The following is a 16,327-nucleotide window of genomic DNA, read 5'->3' on the forward strand; positions in this document are numbered from 1 at the left end:
TGACACATGTTGTTTAGGACTTCATCAATTGCGTTTGTCTTAGTAAGAACGGAATGAAAAGAGAAGATAACACAGGTGGTTGGTAATAATTTTTGGGTGATTTTATGGTAAAATAATTACAGGTTCACCCTCTTAGAAAAATCTATGAACTGCAGCTGTATGAAAGGGCTTCTTTGTGGAATGTGTCCTGTAATTTGTTTGGATTCCTGTTGCATTTGTCACGGTTGCAGACCGATGTCGTGCAGCATCCCCTGACGTAGAGGACACTGGGAGAGCGCATGCTTTGCGTGTAGAACATCCAACATGTCTGCATCTATTTTAGTCACTCAAAGCGCGTCAGACGGACACTCTGATCTCAGACTAATGCAAGGGCACAAAAATAAATCAACTCTGAAAGACTTAATTATGGTACTTCCTTCCTTCTTTAAGAGATGGCTGATCCGATGACATTTTTGACAATACTTTTATGAAGAGCACTGTATGAAATAAAAATTGGAATTCCAGCATTAATCTTTGTAAAGATCATTTACTGATACATTTGAAATGTGCTGGTAGATCTCAACAACATTTTCATTCTTCATAATGGCAAAGGGTAATCTGAGTATTGATGAAGGGATCGTCTAGTTTGCTGACCCACGTTTTTGACACCATAAACAGGGGGGAAAGGGGGTGGATGTGGTGCAGGGAGCAGCTGAAGTGGAAAAGAAGGGATTAGTGGGATTTTTACAGTCCTGAATGGAACAGGTTTGCTTTGATTTGATTAACTGTGTGAGGATGATTTGAAAATTCTCCCCTTACCTCCTCATTTGGAAATTCAGTTGTTTTTCCTCTTGTTTTGGCTGTTTTATTTTGGTGGGATTAACTCCAAAATGACCATTTGTAGAGTTATTTTTATATTAACAGGACGGTGAAGTGAGACCTCAGCTCTCTTTCACAGTGAAGAGATGAGGAAGAAAGGTGGAAACGTGTGGGACTGTGCAGCTGATCCAACTGCAACGGGGATGATCAGAAGAGCCAGTTTCGGGAAATAAGACCAGGAGACCAGGGGCAGGGTTAACACCCCTACTTTTTCAAAAAATGTGCCCCCAGACCTTTGCTGAAGATGGTAAGTCAAAAACAAAACACGTGATCAGACAGAAAGGTCCTCCTGCAGCACAGTGTCCCAATCACAGGACTGGAGAACTGGACTTAATTGGTCAAGGGGGAAGAATGTCTGTGGCTCAACATAACACAGGTATCATTACAAAAATGTAACAATGTATTCTTAAATAAATTGCAGGGAGGCTGTCTCAAACTGAGGGACAGGCAGGTGTAGCTGGCCTTTCATTCAATTACTATCTTGATATTTCACAATCTATGTGATAAGACAGCATCAGGGAAAAACACACCTATGCAAGCAGAGAACAAAGACATTCCTGTAGCAAGGGTGTGGTGAGGAAAACAGCAAGAAGGACGTCCAAAAATATTCTGTCTGTTCATGTATGTTGAAATGTTTTTTGTCAACCTTTTGACGTCATCTCCACTGTTATAAATGTAGTAGCACTGAAGGAAGGATTACATGTCTAGGGGTGGAATATTAGGACACTTAAGAACTCACCCACTCACCAACCTAACCATAACTTCAGTCCAAAAGATTACACCTGGACAACCACAGAAGATTTATACAAGTGAAAAAATAGTGATTGATTTATCTCAAGAGCAAGGTAGGTTTAATGACAAACGATATTTATGAATAATAATTGTATAATTGTTTGTTTTAAATTTTAAATGTCAGGTTAAATGCAATGCTTAAATTTTGCTGCAACAATTCCTTTTGCTCCATTTTTTTCTTTCTTCTATTGTCTGAGATGTTTTTCTTCTTCCACTGACATGTGGACCAACTAAAGCTCCATGTTAAAAACAGGGGGGTGTAGTGTAGCTCCGCACAGAGAGTTAAACTTGAATTTAAGGATTAAAAGTGAAGCTATGCTCTCAACAGTCAGATGAGCGAGGGGTTTATTGTAGGAGCCTCTGCTGTACTGGTGGAGGGATGGACCACTGAGGAGCTTCTCCCCAGTAACGCTGATCTGTATCTGGCCAAACTGCCTCTGTTGCACCTATTATGAGGTGTGGTCTGGGTCTTTGCCGTATTGCTGGTCATGGCTGTTGAATATGTTCAATGGTTTCCTGTGAATGTATACACTTGTGGAACTTTGTCGCATAAGGTGCAACAATAGTTTGTGTTTTTTTATCGCATTGTTTAGCATGAAATATATATATAAAAAAAAACAATCCATGAATACCACATGTATAATAACCGGACAGTATTAAGTAGACAATTAGCATCTAATTCATATCCAGCCTGTTGACTTTGATGCAAATCATTGCAGATCGGCTAAAACAATCTGTATATGATGAGCCAGGCTCATGTGTCAGGCTCAGAAAGTAGTTGTGGCTGTAACTGATTTTAACAAATGCATGAAATAATTTCGGCTCAGCTATTTATGTCTTCACTGTACTGAGTTCTGCACAGTACTACCCTCAACCTCAGATACGTACACATTAAATTGAAACATGATTATATAACCTCGTGGATAGGTTCATTAATGTCAGCCTCGATCCTGAAGCCTGGTTTTACTGTGTTGGTGTTTGTATGTGCCTATAATCAGCTACACTAGAGGGACATAGAAGCTCTAGAAAATGCACACAGAAAGGCAACAAGACTAGTATCAAATGAACGAGTTGGAACAAGAGGATGAAGACACCTCATCTCTTAAATCCCAGCTAAAGCATACTTGCCTCGGGTTTGGGTTGGAGTGGAGGTTAGGGTTTGGGTTAGATTATAATGAATTAGTAAACTGGATTACACAAATCAGAAATGAATTTAGGATGAGGAATTTCTGTGAGCAGAAAATATGGGAATTTTTACACTGCTTTATATATATATATATGTACATATATGCATGCATTTGTCAGTGCTATTGATGTGTGGAATGCAACCTGAGACTCGGTGGAAGCAGAGATGGCTGAAATGTTAAAGACCAGTCCTGTCGCAGTGTTACATACATTCAACAATGAGAAATGGGATGAAAGATCTGTTCACTCAAGTGACAGTTTCATCATTTATCTTTCTTATCTCTTTGTTTTTTTTCTTCAGATGTAACATTTTAAGCATCAGTTACAAACAAATATACCATATATTGCTTCTTTTAAAAAAAGTACTGTTCTTCATGATATAATATTAAATGCATTTTACTGTAAGTGGTGACGTCACCACCACATTTTCAGGCAAAACTGTTTGCAGACTGTTAACTGTGTGTCTTTCTTGTTCTCTCTCCTGGACATCATCAATGCGTAAATCACACTGATGTCCTCTTGAATTGACTATTACATTCTATTTTTTTCTAGGCTATCTGTATCAATTTTCATAAATCCATTCAAGATGGAGAAGAAAAAAATCTTGGCTGAATTTCTGATTTTTATTGGTAAGTTCATTTTTACATACATTTAAAAATGGTGAAATGAAAGGTATTAAAAATGATTTAAACATACTTATTTGGCCATTGTTGTTTTCATTATTCCTATAGTACTGAGTATCACTGAAAGTACAAGTGCACCTACAACAACTGTATCTGCAATCTCTTCTACAACTGAAACTGCCACAACAAGTGGTACAGAAGCCCCGACAACAACCACAACTGCAGCTTCAGCTACAACTCCGAGTGCAGCCATGACTACAACTGTGGTCCCCACCACAATTAACATTGAAACTTCTATTACAACTGAGACTGCAGCCCCCACTACAACTGTAACTGCAGCCCCCACTACAACTGCAGCCTCAACTACAACTGAAACTCCAGCCCCCACTACAACTGTAACTCCAGCCCCCACTACAACTGAAACTACAGCCCCCACTACAACTGTAACTCCAGCCCCCACTACAACTGTAACTCCAGCCCCCACTACAACTGAAACTACAGCCCCCACTACAACTGTAACTGCAGCCCCCACTACAACTGTAACTCCAGCCCCCACTACAACTGAAACTACAGCCCCCACTACAACTGTAACTCCAGCCCCCACTACAACTGTAACTCCAGCCCCCACTACAACTGCAGCCTCAACTACAACTGAAAATCCAGCCCCCACTACAACTGTAACTCCAGCCCCCACTACAACTGTAACTCCAGCCCCCACTACAACTGTAACTCCAGCCCCCACTACAACTGAAACTACAGCCCCCACTACAACTGTAACTGCAGCCCCCACTACAACTGTAACTCCAGCCCCCACTACAACTGAAACTACAGCCCCCACTACAACTGTAACTCCAGCCCCCACTACAACTGTAACTCCAGCCCCCACTACAACTGCAGCCTCAACTACAACTGAAAATCCAGCCCCCACTACAACTGTAACTCCAGCCCCCACTACAACTGTAACTCCAGCCCCCACTACAACTGAAACTACAGCCCCCACTACAACTGTAACTCCAGCCCCCACTACAACTGTAACTGCAGCCCCCACTACAACTGTAACTCCAGCCCCCACTACAACTGCAGCCTCAACTACAACTGAAACTCCAGCCCCCACTACAACTGTAACTCCAGCCCCCACTACAACTGAAACTACAGCCCCCACTACAACTGTAACTGCAGCCCCCACTACAACTGTAACTCCAGCCCCCACTACAACTGTAACTCCAGCCCCCACTACAACTGCAGCCTCAACTACAACTGAAACTCCAGCCCCCACTACAACTGTAACTCCAGCCCCCACTACAACTGTAACTCCAGCCCCCACTACAACTGAAACTACAGCCCCCACTACAACTGTAACTGCAGCCCCCACTACAACTGTAACTCCAGCCCCCACTACAACTGAAACTACAGCCCCCACTACAACTGAAACTGCAGCCCCCACTACAACTGAAACTACAGCCCCCACTACAACTGTAACTCCAGCCCCCACTACAACTGTAACTCCAGCCCCCACTACAACTGAAACTACAGCCCCCACTACAACTGAAACTACAGCCCCCACTACAACTGTAACTGCAGCCCCCACTACAACTGTAACTCCAGCCCCCACTACAACTGAAACTACAGCCCCCACTACAACTGAGACTGCAGCCCCCACTACAACTGAGACTGCAGCGCCCACTACAACTGTAACTACAGCCCCCACTACAACTGTAACTACAGCCCCCACTACAACTGAAACTACAGCCTCAACTACAACTGAGACTGCAGCCTCCACTACAACTGAGACTGCAGCCTCCACTACAACTGTAACTCCAGCCCCCACTACAACTGAAACTGCAGCCCCCACTACAACTGAAACTGCAGCCCCCACCACAACTGAGACTGCAGCCCCTACTACAACTGTAACTACAGCCCCCACTACAACTGAGACTGCAGCCCCAACTACAACTGCAGCCCCCACCACAACTGAAACTGCAGTCCCCACTACAACTGAGACTGCAGCCCCCACTACAACTGAAACTGCAGCCTCCACTACAATTGAGACTGCAGCCTCCACTACAAGTGCAGCCCCCACTACAACTGAGACTGCAGCCTTGACTACAAGTGCAGCCCCCACTACAACTGAGACTGCAGCCTCGACTACAACTGAAACTGCAGCCCCCACTACAACTGAGACTGCAGCCCCCACTACAACTGTAACTGCAGCCTCGACTACAACTGCAGCCCCCACTACAACTGAGACTGCAGCCCCCACTACAACTGAGACTGCAGCCTCGACTACAACTGTAACTGCAGCCTCGACTACAACTGAAACTGCAGTCTCAACTACAACTGCAGCCCCCACTACAACTGAAACTGCAGTCTCAACTACAACTGCAGCCCCCACTACAACTGAGACTGCAGCCCCCACTACAACTGTAACTGCAGCCTCGTCTACAACTGCAGCCCCCACTACAACTGAGACTGCAGCCTCGACTACAACTGCAGCCCCCACTACAACTGAGACTGCAGCCTTGACTACAAGTGCAGCCCCCACTACAACTGCAGCCCCCACTACAACTGAGACTGCAGCCTCGACTACAAGTGCAGCCCCCACTACAACTGAGACTGCAGCCTCGACTACAAGTGCAGCCCCCACTACAACTGAGACTGCAGCCTCAACTACAACTGCAGCCCCCACTACAACTGCAGCCCCCACTACAACTGAAACTGCAGCCTCGACTACAAGTGCAGCCCCCACTACAACTGAGACTGCAGCCTCGACTACAAGTGCAGCCCCCACTACAACTGAGACTGCAGCCTCGACTACAACTGCAGCCCCCACTACAACTGAGACTGCAGCCTCGACTACAAGTGCAGCCCCCACTACAACTGAGACTGCAGCCTCGACTACAACTGAGACTGCAGCCTCGACTACAACTGAGACTGCAGCCTCGACTACAAGTGCAGCCTCCACTACAACTGAGACTGCAGCCTCGACTACAACTGAGACTGCAGCCTCGACTACAAGTGCAGCCTCCACTACAACTGAGACTGCAGCCTCCACTACAACTGCAGCCCCCACTACAACTGAAACTGCAGCCCCCACTACAACAACTGCAGCCTCAACTACAACTGCAGCCCCCACTACAACTGAGACTGCAGCCTCGACTACAAGTGCAGCCTCCACTACAACTGAGACTGCAGCCTCCACTACAACTGCAGCCCCCACTACAACTGAGACTGCAGCCTCGACTACAAGTGCAGCCCCCACTACAACTGAGACTGCAGCCTCGACTACAAGTGCAGCCCCCACTACAACTGAAACTGCAGCCTCGACTACAACTGAGACTGCAGCCTCGACTACAAGTGCAGCCCCCACTACAACTGAGACTGCAGCCTCGACTACAACTGCAGCCCCCACTACAACTGAAACTGCAGCTCCCACTACAACTACAACTGCAGCCTCAACTACAACTGCAGCCCCCACTACAACTGAGACTGCAGCCTCAACTACAACTGCAGCCCGCACTACAACTGAGACTGCAGCCTCAACTACAACTGCAGCCCCCACTACAACTGAGACTGCAGCCTCGACTACAACTGCAGCCCCCACTACAACTGAGACTGCAGCCCCCACTACAACTGAGACTGCAGCCCCCACTACAACTGTAACTGCAGCCTCAACTACAACTGCAGCCCCCACTACAACTGAGACTGCAGCCCCCACTACAACTGAGACTGCAGCCTCGACTACAAGTGCAGCCCCCACTACAACTGTAACTGCAGCCTCAACTACAACTGCAGCCCCCACTACAACTGAGACTGCAGCCTCGACTACAAGTGCAGCCCCCACTACAACTGAGACTGCAGCCTCCACTACAACTGTAACTACAGCCCCCACTACAACTGCAGCCCCTACTACAACTGTAACCGCAGTCTCCACTACAACTGTAACTACAGCCCCCACTACAACTACAGCCCCCACTACAACTGAGACTGCAGCCTCCACTACAACTGAGACTGCAGCCTCGACTACAACTGCAGCCCCTACTACAACTGTAACCGCAGCCTCCACTACAACTGTAACTGCAGCCCCCACTACAACTGTAACTGCAGCCTCGACTACAACTGCAGCCCCCACTACAACTACAACTGCAGCCCCCACTACAACTACAACTGCAGCCCCTTCTACAACTACAACTACAGCCCCCACTACAACTACAACTGCAGCCCCTACTACAACTACAACTACAGCCCCCACGACAACTACAACTGCAGCCCCCACTACAACTACAACTACAACTGCAGCCCCCACTACAACTACAACCACCACCACTACCACAGCAGTCCCTGAGACTTTTTATGCCCTGAGGTTCAGATCCCTGGAAACCTTCACCCCTGATCTTGCAAATCCTCAATCCCAAGCCTTTCAGGCAAGAGCACAGCTAACCAAACAACAGGTGAGCATGTGCCATGACTGATGTCAGTAATTACACGGCATATTAAATGAATAGCATTTCAGGTGCCTCATTATCTGAAAAAACTTGTTTTTAAAATAATGCAACCTTGATACACATGCATAATTCCTACAAACTTGTTAGCCTGTTGATATGTGCAAACTTGTGTCTCCGTTGGTCACAACCTGTTTTACTGATCTTTTTTCTGGTTTGGAGATGGTATTTATAATAATCATATTTGTTTGTTTTCAGGTTGAACCACTCTACAGGAGGCAATTTCCTTTTTCCTTCATCACTCTGATTGTGATACGATTCAGGTGAATATAACATCAACCATATGTGTATGTTTGTGTGTGTGTGTGTGTGTGTGTGTGTGTGTGTGTGTGTGTATGGGTGTATGTGTGTGTGTGTGTGTGTGTGTGTGTGTGTGTGTGCGCGCGCGTCCGTGTGCGAGAATGCATGGACATTTCCACTCACATCTGTGCGTGTGTTCTTCTTTAGCAATGGGTCCATCATTACAGAAGGAACGCTGGTTTTCAATGCCTCAGCATCACAGCCCAGCAATCAGGAGATTGTCCTCACACTATCAAATAACGTGCAAGAGGTCCCGCTGCTCAACATTGATGCCACCTCCATCTCATCCAATGATACCGGTAGGTGATAAACAGCATGTCTTTTTTTCATCGTAGCTGAGAGGTGAAAACACACATTCTGGAAAAGATATATAGTACAGAATTGTGTCACCATCTCCTCTGCTTGAATACAGAAGGTTTTTGTCCCCTTCTGTATTGTCTGACCACAGTTCCCCTCACTCTTTTGAAACAAACTGGCATACAGTGTTAAAGTAGTAAAGGGAAATAATCTGAACGCTTTGTTTCTCAGTCTCTCCCTCTTTCCATCTCTCAATTTCTCCCTTTCTCTTTCAAATACGCATTTGAAATTGTATTCTGGCATGCAACACAGCACCGTAAATATCATCAATCAGCAGTGAAATTCTGGAATGGAAGAAACTGACATTCAGTGGTAATGCTAACGATGATGTATCTCTCTCTCCAGTTGTATCGACAACCCCCCCTACAGCCCCCACAACAACTCTGACTACAGCCAACGGTGGAGTCCGCAGCCACACGAGCGTCCTCACTGCTGCCTGTCTAGTTGTGATATCCCTGCTGCTCAGCTACATGTGGTAGATGTTGATGAATCGCTCACACGTCTCCTGAAGGCCCCATCAACCAATAGTAGGGCGGATGTGGACAACGACAAACATTGCCATGACAACTGGCCAAAACCCAAAGAACTGATTTAATATTTCAGTGAGGTGCTTTGTGACGAAGCTGACTGACTAGTCCAGCAAAGTGAGATGAAACCAGAACAAACTGCATTTCTGGGGGATTTCTGCAGGATCACATCAGCTCAGAGCATCGCACGGCCAGGAATGAGACTCAGGGCTATTTTCCTGCTTACAGAACTTAGGAGTGATTTCTCTGGAAATTCAAACCACTTAAATGCAGTAAACTTGAGTATTCTTTGCACTTTAATTTTTCCTGTTCTTCTTTCCAAATGTACATCAATTCCAGTAAACTTATGATTGATGTCAAGCTCCTGTACAGATACATATTGAATGTATATACATTCAATATGTCAATTAAGATTCATCAATTTCCATAACATAATTATTAAATTATTTTCATAATAATGTTATGGATATGGATGAGGATTGTCTTAATTGCCATACTGAATGTACATACAACTGACCATAGAGGTAAAGAAGCATATTTATTACTTTTTGCTAATTTTTATAAATACTTCCTGGAAAGAAGTATGGAACAGCTCAGTGTAAAGTGAGCTAAATTGATCTTAGGGGAAGTGACATCAAACTCCTTCCTGAAACAGAAGTTAAGTATTGTCACATTTATACACAGCTGGCTGTTATAATGAGGAAAAGTACATAACCAACAAAACTCTTTGTATTTATAATCACTTTTAATTTTTTTCTTCAAATATGACCAAAAAATTCCTATTGTTATACAATGTATTTATTTACTTTAGAAATAAAATTCAACCAAGACAAAACTCACATGAATGTTGTTATGTAAAATGTCCAAATTAACCACAAAAAAGTGTCTTGCATGTCACACACATACACTTATTGACAGACATTCTCTCAGACACACTCACACAGACACACACACTCACATGCACGCACACACACATGCACAAAAATTTATTCATTTGGTCGACACTCTTTTTGAGAGTGAATTACTGAAACTGATTTCAGTTTTAAGGTTTGGCAAGTAGCCATATGCACACTGAATCATTAGTACCAAGTATAAACACTGTCATTATGGGAAACATTGACACAGTGAAAATATACTGTCAGAAGGTGCATGACTATAAATTCCAGCTGCCAGCTTCCAGCTATCAGACTTGTACTGCTAAGATCTGGTTTCAGCACAAAGTATTCACCACTGAGCTTTTGCAACTGCATAACTCAGGGGAGCCAAGATGTGGTCTGAGTAGACAGGATTTGGCTCTGCACCCAAAGAAGGACAGTGACCCTGCTGTTATGGGGATGTCCTTCTACCATCTGGGGGCAAGGGTAGCGAAGGGACTTTTTGGAGATGAGCAAGCATTCCAGGAAGGGATAACTCGGTGACAGGCAGAAGTGGAGCGGAGCAGCCTGGCAGCAGAGTAAGGTTTGATCATATATTGGAAGGATGGGAGCACCATTCTTGTCACTGATCAACAGGCTGTAATGAGAGTTTCGGAGCATGTTTTGTGTGTTCACGCCTATTCAATCAGTTCAGTTCTACCTTGTTGACATATGACCAAGACAAACAGGAAAACAGACACTGGTTTATAAATAAAGGTACGCCATCAATCAGTCTTTTCAGCTTCTGGTCCTCAAGATTTCAGAGATGCCTTTCAACCTTCATACCAAAAACTTAGGCCTCATCCCAAACAGTAACTCCTACTACTTCACTGAGACCAGAGCTGGACAGACATTCACAGACAGTAAGCCTATGCCAAATATGTAATGAGACTACAGCTTTGGTCATTCATGTAGTATACTTCTTTTGTCAGGAGCTGGATAAATAGCAGTTGACAATAAATATCATTATTTTATTGTTATTTACTACCTGCTTTAAATCTGATTGCTTCTTGCGAAAATAATACAATCAATGGTTAGCAATGCTTTTTTTGCCATTTTCTAAAAGTAGAAATTGGACCATATGTGGCTAAAGAGAAAATGCATGACAAACCTGACACTCTGAACCCTTACAGACCCAACAACTATTTGGCAAAGGGTGCCCTGAACACTGATCCCAGTTAATCCAATCTCCCCAACCATTACATTACATTCATTCAACCATCATGTTAGATTTACATTACATTTACATTTATTCATTTGGGAAATTCTTTTACCCAAAGTGACTTACAAGTGACGCAGAGTACAATTAAAAAAAAAAAAAACAGAAGGAGTCAACAATATTAGAAGCACCGAATGTCCAAGTTTCAATGGTTGGCCAGACAAGGTTCAAGCTAGTTGGTAGAGTGGTAGAGATAACAAGTGTATTAAACCATTAGATTACATTTTTATGGTTTAGTAGGAAACAGTTTTGAGAAAAGAGAAATTCCTTTAGGGGGTAGTGTTTCAGGTGCTCAGGTGACAGTGGAAGAGCTGTGTCTTCAGCTGCTTCTTGAAGACAGAGAGGGTCTCGGCAGAACGGATGAAGTGTGGAAGTTCATTCCACCATCGAGTAACAACGGCAGAGAAAGTTCTGGACAGTCATTTTGCGCCACGATGCAACAGGGCCATCAGACACCGTTCGGTAGCAAAGCATAGCGGTCGGGAGGGAACACAGGCTGTTAGATCCTCAGTCTACGTTGGGGCAAGAATACATTTACATCCTGACTATTTGCCTCCTGTTTCCCTCATCAATATGAATGTGGCAAATCAGTTGACTTGGAGTTTCAGCTGCCCCAGTCATGTTCATTCTGAGCCCTGGTGTAGGGATATCCCACAGATTGGGGGATTTTCTAAGTGAACTCCCACAACCTTTCCTGATCCATTTTAGAAAGAATCAAAGAGATTTTATTCACACCTTATTTTAATTCCTTTTTGTTGCCTCGTAACCCTCTTGCAAGTTGGAATCTCCGCAAATGTTGTACCTTGCATGCTCAAGGTGTAAAGCACCTGATAACTCGGATCCCTGCCAAGGTCTTGGCACTTTGAGGTGATCCACATGATGTCGCTGAACAGGTTTTCCAGACCTCTACAGGCATGACTCAAATACCAAGACGCCTTCCGCAAAGGTGAAAAGAAAACAAACATTTTTTTCAAAAATCCCACACACTGGTAAATCAAGTGCACTTGTCAAAATCTCACATGATCAATTTGCGCACACAGGAACACACACACACAGTACAATCAAAGTTGTGTTGCTGGTAACCACAGCAACTACTTAAATTTTATCCTTGTTTTCATTACATTTCATTACATTGTTTTTCCTCGTCTTAATCCAAAAAAAATGCAGCAGACGCAAGTACCTGAAATTATGCACCTGTACAGACACTCCCTCACAGAGAGGAAGCTAAATTATAGATTCAATACTAAATTATATCAAATACACGCAAGCCATACTTTTCGCTTGTTGTTATCAAACTTGATAAATTACACTTTTTTGTTTAATATAAATAGAAGTAAGGGAGACACTGGATATTCATGCATTATGCTAACTGAATAACCAAAGTACTTTTTGGTCTCCTCACTTATATTCAGTCTTCAATATCTGAGTACTGCCTAAATAATTCCTCATCTTCACTCCATCTAAGTGCCAGCTCACTGCCGCTCAGTTCCACTGGAAAGAATCTGTGCAGTCTCCTGAGAGTAAGTGGCACTTAATTGACGTCTGTAATCATTCGTAAATCTGTCTGTCTGAAATCTGCAGCCCGCAACCCAGTGGCTGACTATCATAAAAATAAGGAAGCTTAACGGATAATATCAATGACAGATTAACAGAAGGATGGGCAGACATGTCAAAGCGAGTCCAAAAAGCCACTACATGCCTAACCGTTAATCCACAGGCACTCTGTGACAGGCATGTAGGCCTTTCCTATTTTGTAATAAGCAGCGCAGGACAGATCATCATGTAGTTTGTTCTGTTCATGATCCCAACCGTCTCCATCTCCCCTCAGCTACCCCTCCCTCATTCTCTGAGAAAGCAACATAAATGTCTTTTGCACACTTATGCCTAAAAAAAAGCTAACAGTTACATCCAAATAGGATCTTAGTCACTACATACTCACATGAAAAATGCACTAATATAAACAGGGTAGCCACAAATGACCCCAGTCAGTCAATGAGTCTATTTCAGGACTACAAACACACGGTGCAATTCCTTTGACTAATCACTGACAGAAACCATACACTTGCACCTACAGGGTACAAAAGGAGGGTGCAAAGCAAAGTACAGGACATCACGTCATCAGGTCAGGATGAATATGGGATTAATTCAAATATTTATCAGACTGATATTATTTCAATATTTGTATATTTACCCGTTCTTATTCATATAAAATATTAATTTTCACTATTGATATACACACGAAATATGAGAGCACATGGAATTCAGCCAGATGCAAAGCACGGTCTGTTCTGGCACCTGAGAGGGTGTGCCAGGCAGCTAATGCGGTGACACAGCCTTCCTCAGAATCCCACAGGCTCATACCAACTAACTCAAAAACTCCCCTGACCTTTCCTCAGAATCACTCCACCTCCTCCTTTACTGTAAAGCTTTTGTGCCGAAAAAGAATTAATGGTGCACATCGGATTATCATAAAGCAGGTACCGTCTGCACACATAGAACTTTCCCCCCCACCTGGACCTTCTGTGTATATTAAAAAATAACATACAAAAGATATAACATAATCAGTACTTGATGTTTTGAGAATAATCTGATGTTGCTGTTGTTACAGTTCCAATTTTGTCATGCCCAACTGCTAAAATTATTACGTAAAACACAGACAGCATTCCCTTCCCTAAAGCTGTATGCATCACTGGTCCCCTTTTGCTTGTCTCACCTAAAAAAAAAAATCTCTTAAACATTCTGGATTATCACAACCTTCCTGTGAATTAAGACAAAGTTTATCCCCCTCTGCCTCCACCTCACCGCCCCCCCCCCCCCCCCCCCCCATCTCCCTCTCACACCCAGCCCCCTCACTCCTCTCCCCCTTCTTTCTATCTCTCTCTCCCTCACCCCCTCTCCTCCTCCTCTACCTCCCTCTTCCTCCCTCACTCCGAGGTCTTGTTTTTCCTGTCGTGTTGGTTGTTGCTGCTTAACCTCACACAAACAGCCCTATGTGTGGCAAGCCTGAGGAATCCTTGGTGGGGAGTACAGCATGATACAGTGACATTAAAATGCATTGTACGCAGCTAAGCTGTTTAATTATAAATGGCCCAGCCCAAACACCCCCCCCCCCCATCTCCCCCCCAACCCCACCCTTCCCCTGTCCCCTACTCCTCCCTGCAGGTCATAATGGTACACTTCTTCCTCATTCTCGCTAACCCTTGCTTCTTTAGTGATACACAGGAATGTCAAACAACTGGTACAATCTGGTAATTATCAGTATCGTTTACCATCATGTGTGTACAGTAAAATATATTATAGTGTATATAAGATCATATATCGTATCATATATCTTATTTTATCATAACATATTTGGCAACACTGATTTCTGCATAACATAATATTAATTCTATTTGTAGATACCCATAAGGGACGGCTGTAACACTAGTGCTCTTGCGCTGCATGTGCGATTTCTGTCTCTCTCTCTCAGTCTTCCTGCTACTCTTTTTAAATGGCTGCATAACAAACATACACAGCCAACATATAAACTTGATAGCAGCACATCTGATAAAATACAGTAACGATCCCTAAATTTCCCTAAACGGATAGATAGATATAATCCAAACTCATCAAGCAGAGATCCTGGGCAGCTGGATGGAGAGACTCTTTCTTGCCTCTCTGTTCCTTTGGTGGGGTGAGGCGTGACATAATAATGGTGATAATGATGACATAATGGGAGCAATAAGCCATCACTCCAGAACACCCACACTGAGAACAGGGCTGCACTCTCCATCTCCCCTCAAGCTGTGACACAGAGAGAGAGACTCATCCCCTCATCTCGTCAAATATCTCCCCTGCCTGTCAATCACGGTCCCCAACCTCTCCCTCACCTCCCCTGGCCCGTTACTCATTTCTGACAGCCCTGCCAGTCAACCTTCACCAACCGACCACTCGCCGTCTCCTGCCGCGTTGCAATTTGAAGTCAATCTGCGGTGAAACTGACCCACATACTGAGTGTCTGTCTGCAGCACGGCAATGAGTGTTTGGCCGGTTAGAACTGCTTTAGCCTGACTACTTTTCCTTTAAAACCAAAAGCAAGTGAGCCTTAGGAACTGCACATATAAACACTAAAATCTTAATTACAGTAGGAGAATGATTCTTAAAAAAAAAAAAAACCTCAGATGAGGAGCCACCCAGAGTTCACTGGAGGTATGAGTGGCAGGATGACACAGCAGCAGAAATGTCACCAGAAGCCTTACTTGCATGTAAACATAGCTGAACAACTAATTGCCTATAAACTTGCATAGTTCAAGGTGTGTCATGCGCTAGAGGCCATAAAGGTGTGGGGGTTCAGGGCATGTCTACCACAAACATACAATAAATCGGGTAGCATGCTACACCACAGTACTTCCCACACTTTTGATCATAAGAATGAAAGAACATAATAAGTTTAACGAGGCCTTTCAGAAAAGCTAGTCTTGTAATTTTAGCTGAAAGTTTATTTGGGACTGTGTCAAGCCTGGTCTTGAATGCTCTATTTGTCTAATTTGTGGGTTAACAATTAAACTAGTTGTTGAATTATTCTTGGGTATATACCGCCAGGGCCTGCTGACCTATTTGTCTTTAGCTTTTATAATTCTTCCATTAATTCAAAGTCCCTTACTTGATGATTACCTCACATGTTCTATTTATCAGACTAAACTGTAGGCATACGTAGTATGTTCCCTGGGGAAGCTCTTCACAAGTAACCATCCACTGCATCTCCAGTATTGTTACTGTTTTAAGGCAAAACCCCTAGTCTTGTTGATCCAGCTAACTCTCTCCTTAATTTTTTATTTATTTATTTATCATTATCTGTCTGAAACATATATGTAGGCCCTGCTCTCTTGTGACCCCTAGTGGACACACCGGGAGCAAACATCAGCATCTGCGCACTGTATTAAGGTGAACTCGGCAGGCGCGTCGCTCGCTTATTGGAATCATAAAAGTTTCCATTCTCTGCCTCTGATCAGCGGAGCGCACTTGGAAATGACATTGACATGCCCGTACATGTACGTTTCTTTCGTGTTTACCA

The 16,327-nt window shown here is 43.9% G+C and overlaps 2 protein-coding genes and 1 long non-coding RNA gene across 3 annotated transcripts; all 3 read left to right on the top strand.

Moving 5' to 3' along the window:
• Positions 1 to 1,574: 1,574 nt before the first annotated feature.
• Positions 1,575 to 3,894, top strand: LOC118769653. Its single transcript, XR_005004505.1, has 3 exons — positions 1,575 to 1,703; positions 3,388 to 3,464; positions 3,567 to 3,894. It is a non-coding gene; the product is annotated as an uncharacterized LOC118769653 (long non-coding RNA).
• Positions 3,895 to 4,180: 286 nt separating this feature from the next.
• Positions 4,181 to 5,703, top strand: LOC118769512 (proteoglycan 4-like; the record flags this gene model as incomplete). Its single annotated transcript, XM_036516641.1, has 2 exons — positions 4,181 to 4,790; positions 5,639 to 5,703. Coding segments are annotated over 2 exons (675 nt in total), but the record flags the coding sequence as incomplete, so codon positions are not given.
• A 1,231-nt stretch (positions 5,704 to 6,934) lies between these two features.
• Positions 6,935 to 9,980, top strand: LOC118769652 (mucin-5AC-like; the record flags this gene model as incomplete). The annotated part of the gene is made up of 4 exons (XM_036516870.1): positions 6,935 to 7,906; positions 8,156 to 8,220; positions 8,405 to 8,556; positions 8,960 to 9,980. Coding segments are annotated over 4 exons (1,323 nt in total), but the record flags the coding sequence as incomplete, so codon positions are not given.
• Between the last annotated feature and the right edge of the window lie 6,347 nt (positions 9,981 to 16,327).

This window comes from Megalops cyprinoides, chromosome 22 (assembly GCF_013368585.1).
Source record: "Megalops cyprinoides isolate fMegCyp1 chromosome 22, fMegCyp1.pri, whole genome shotgun sequence".
In the NCBI taxonomy this organism is placed as follows: Eukaryota; Metazoa; Chordata; class Actinopteri; order Elopiformes; family Megalopidae; genus Megalops; species Megalops cyprinoides.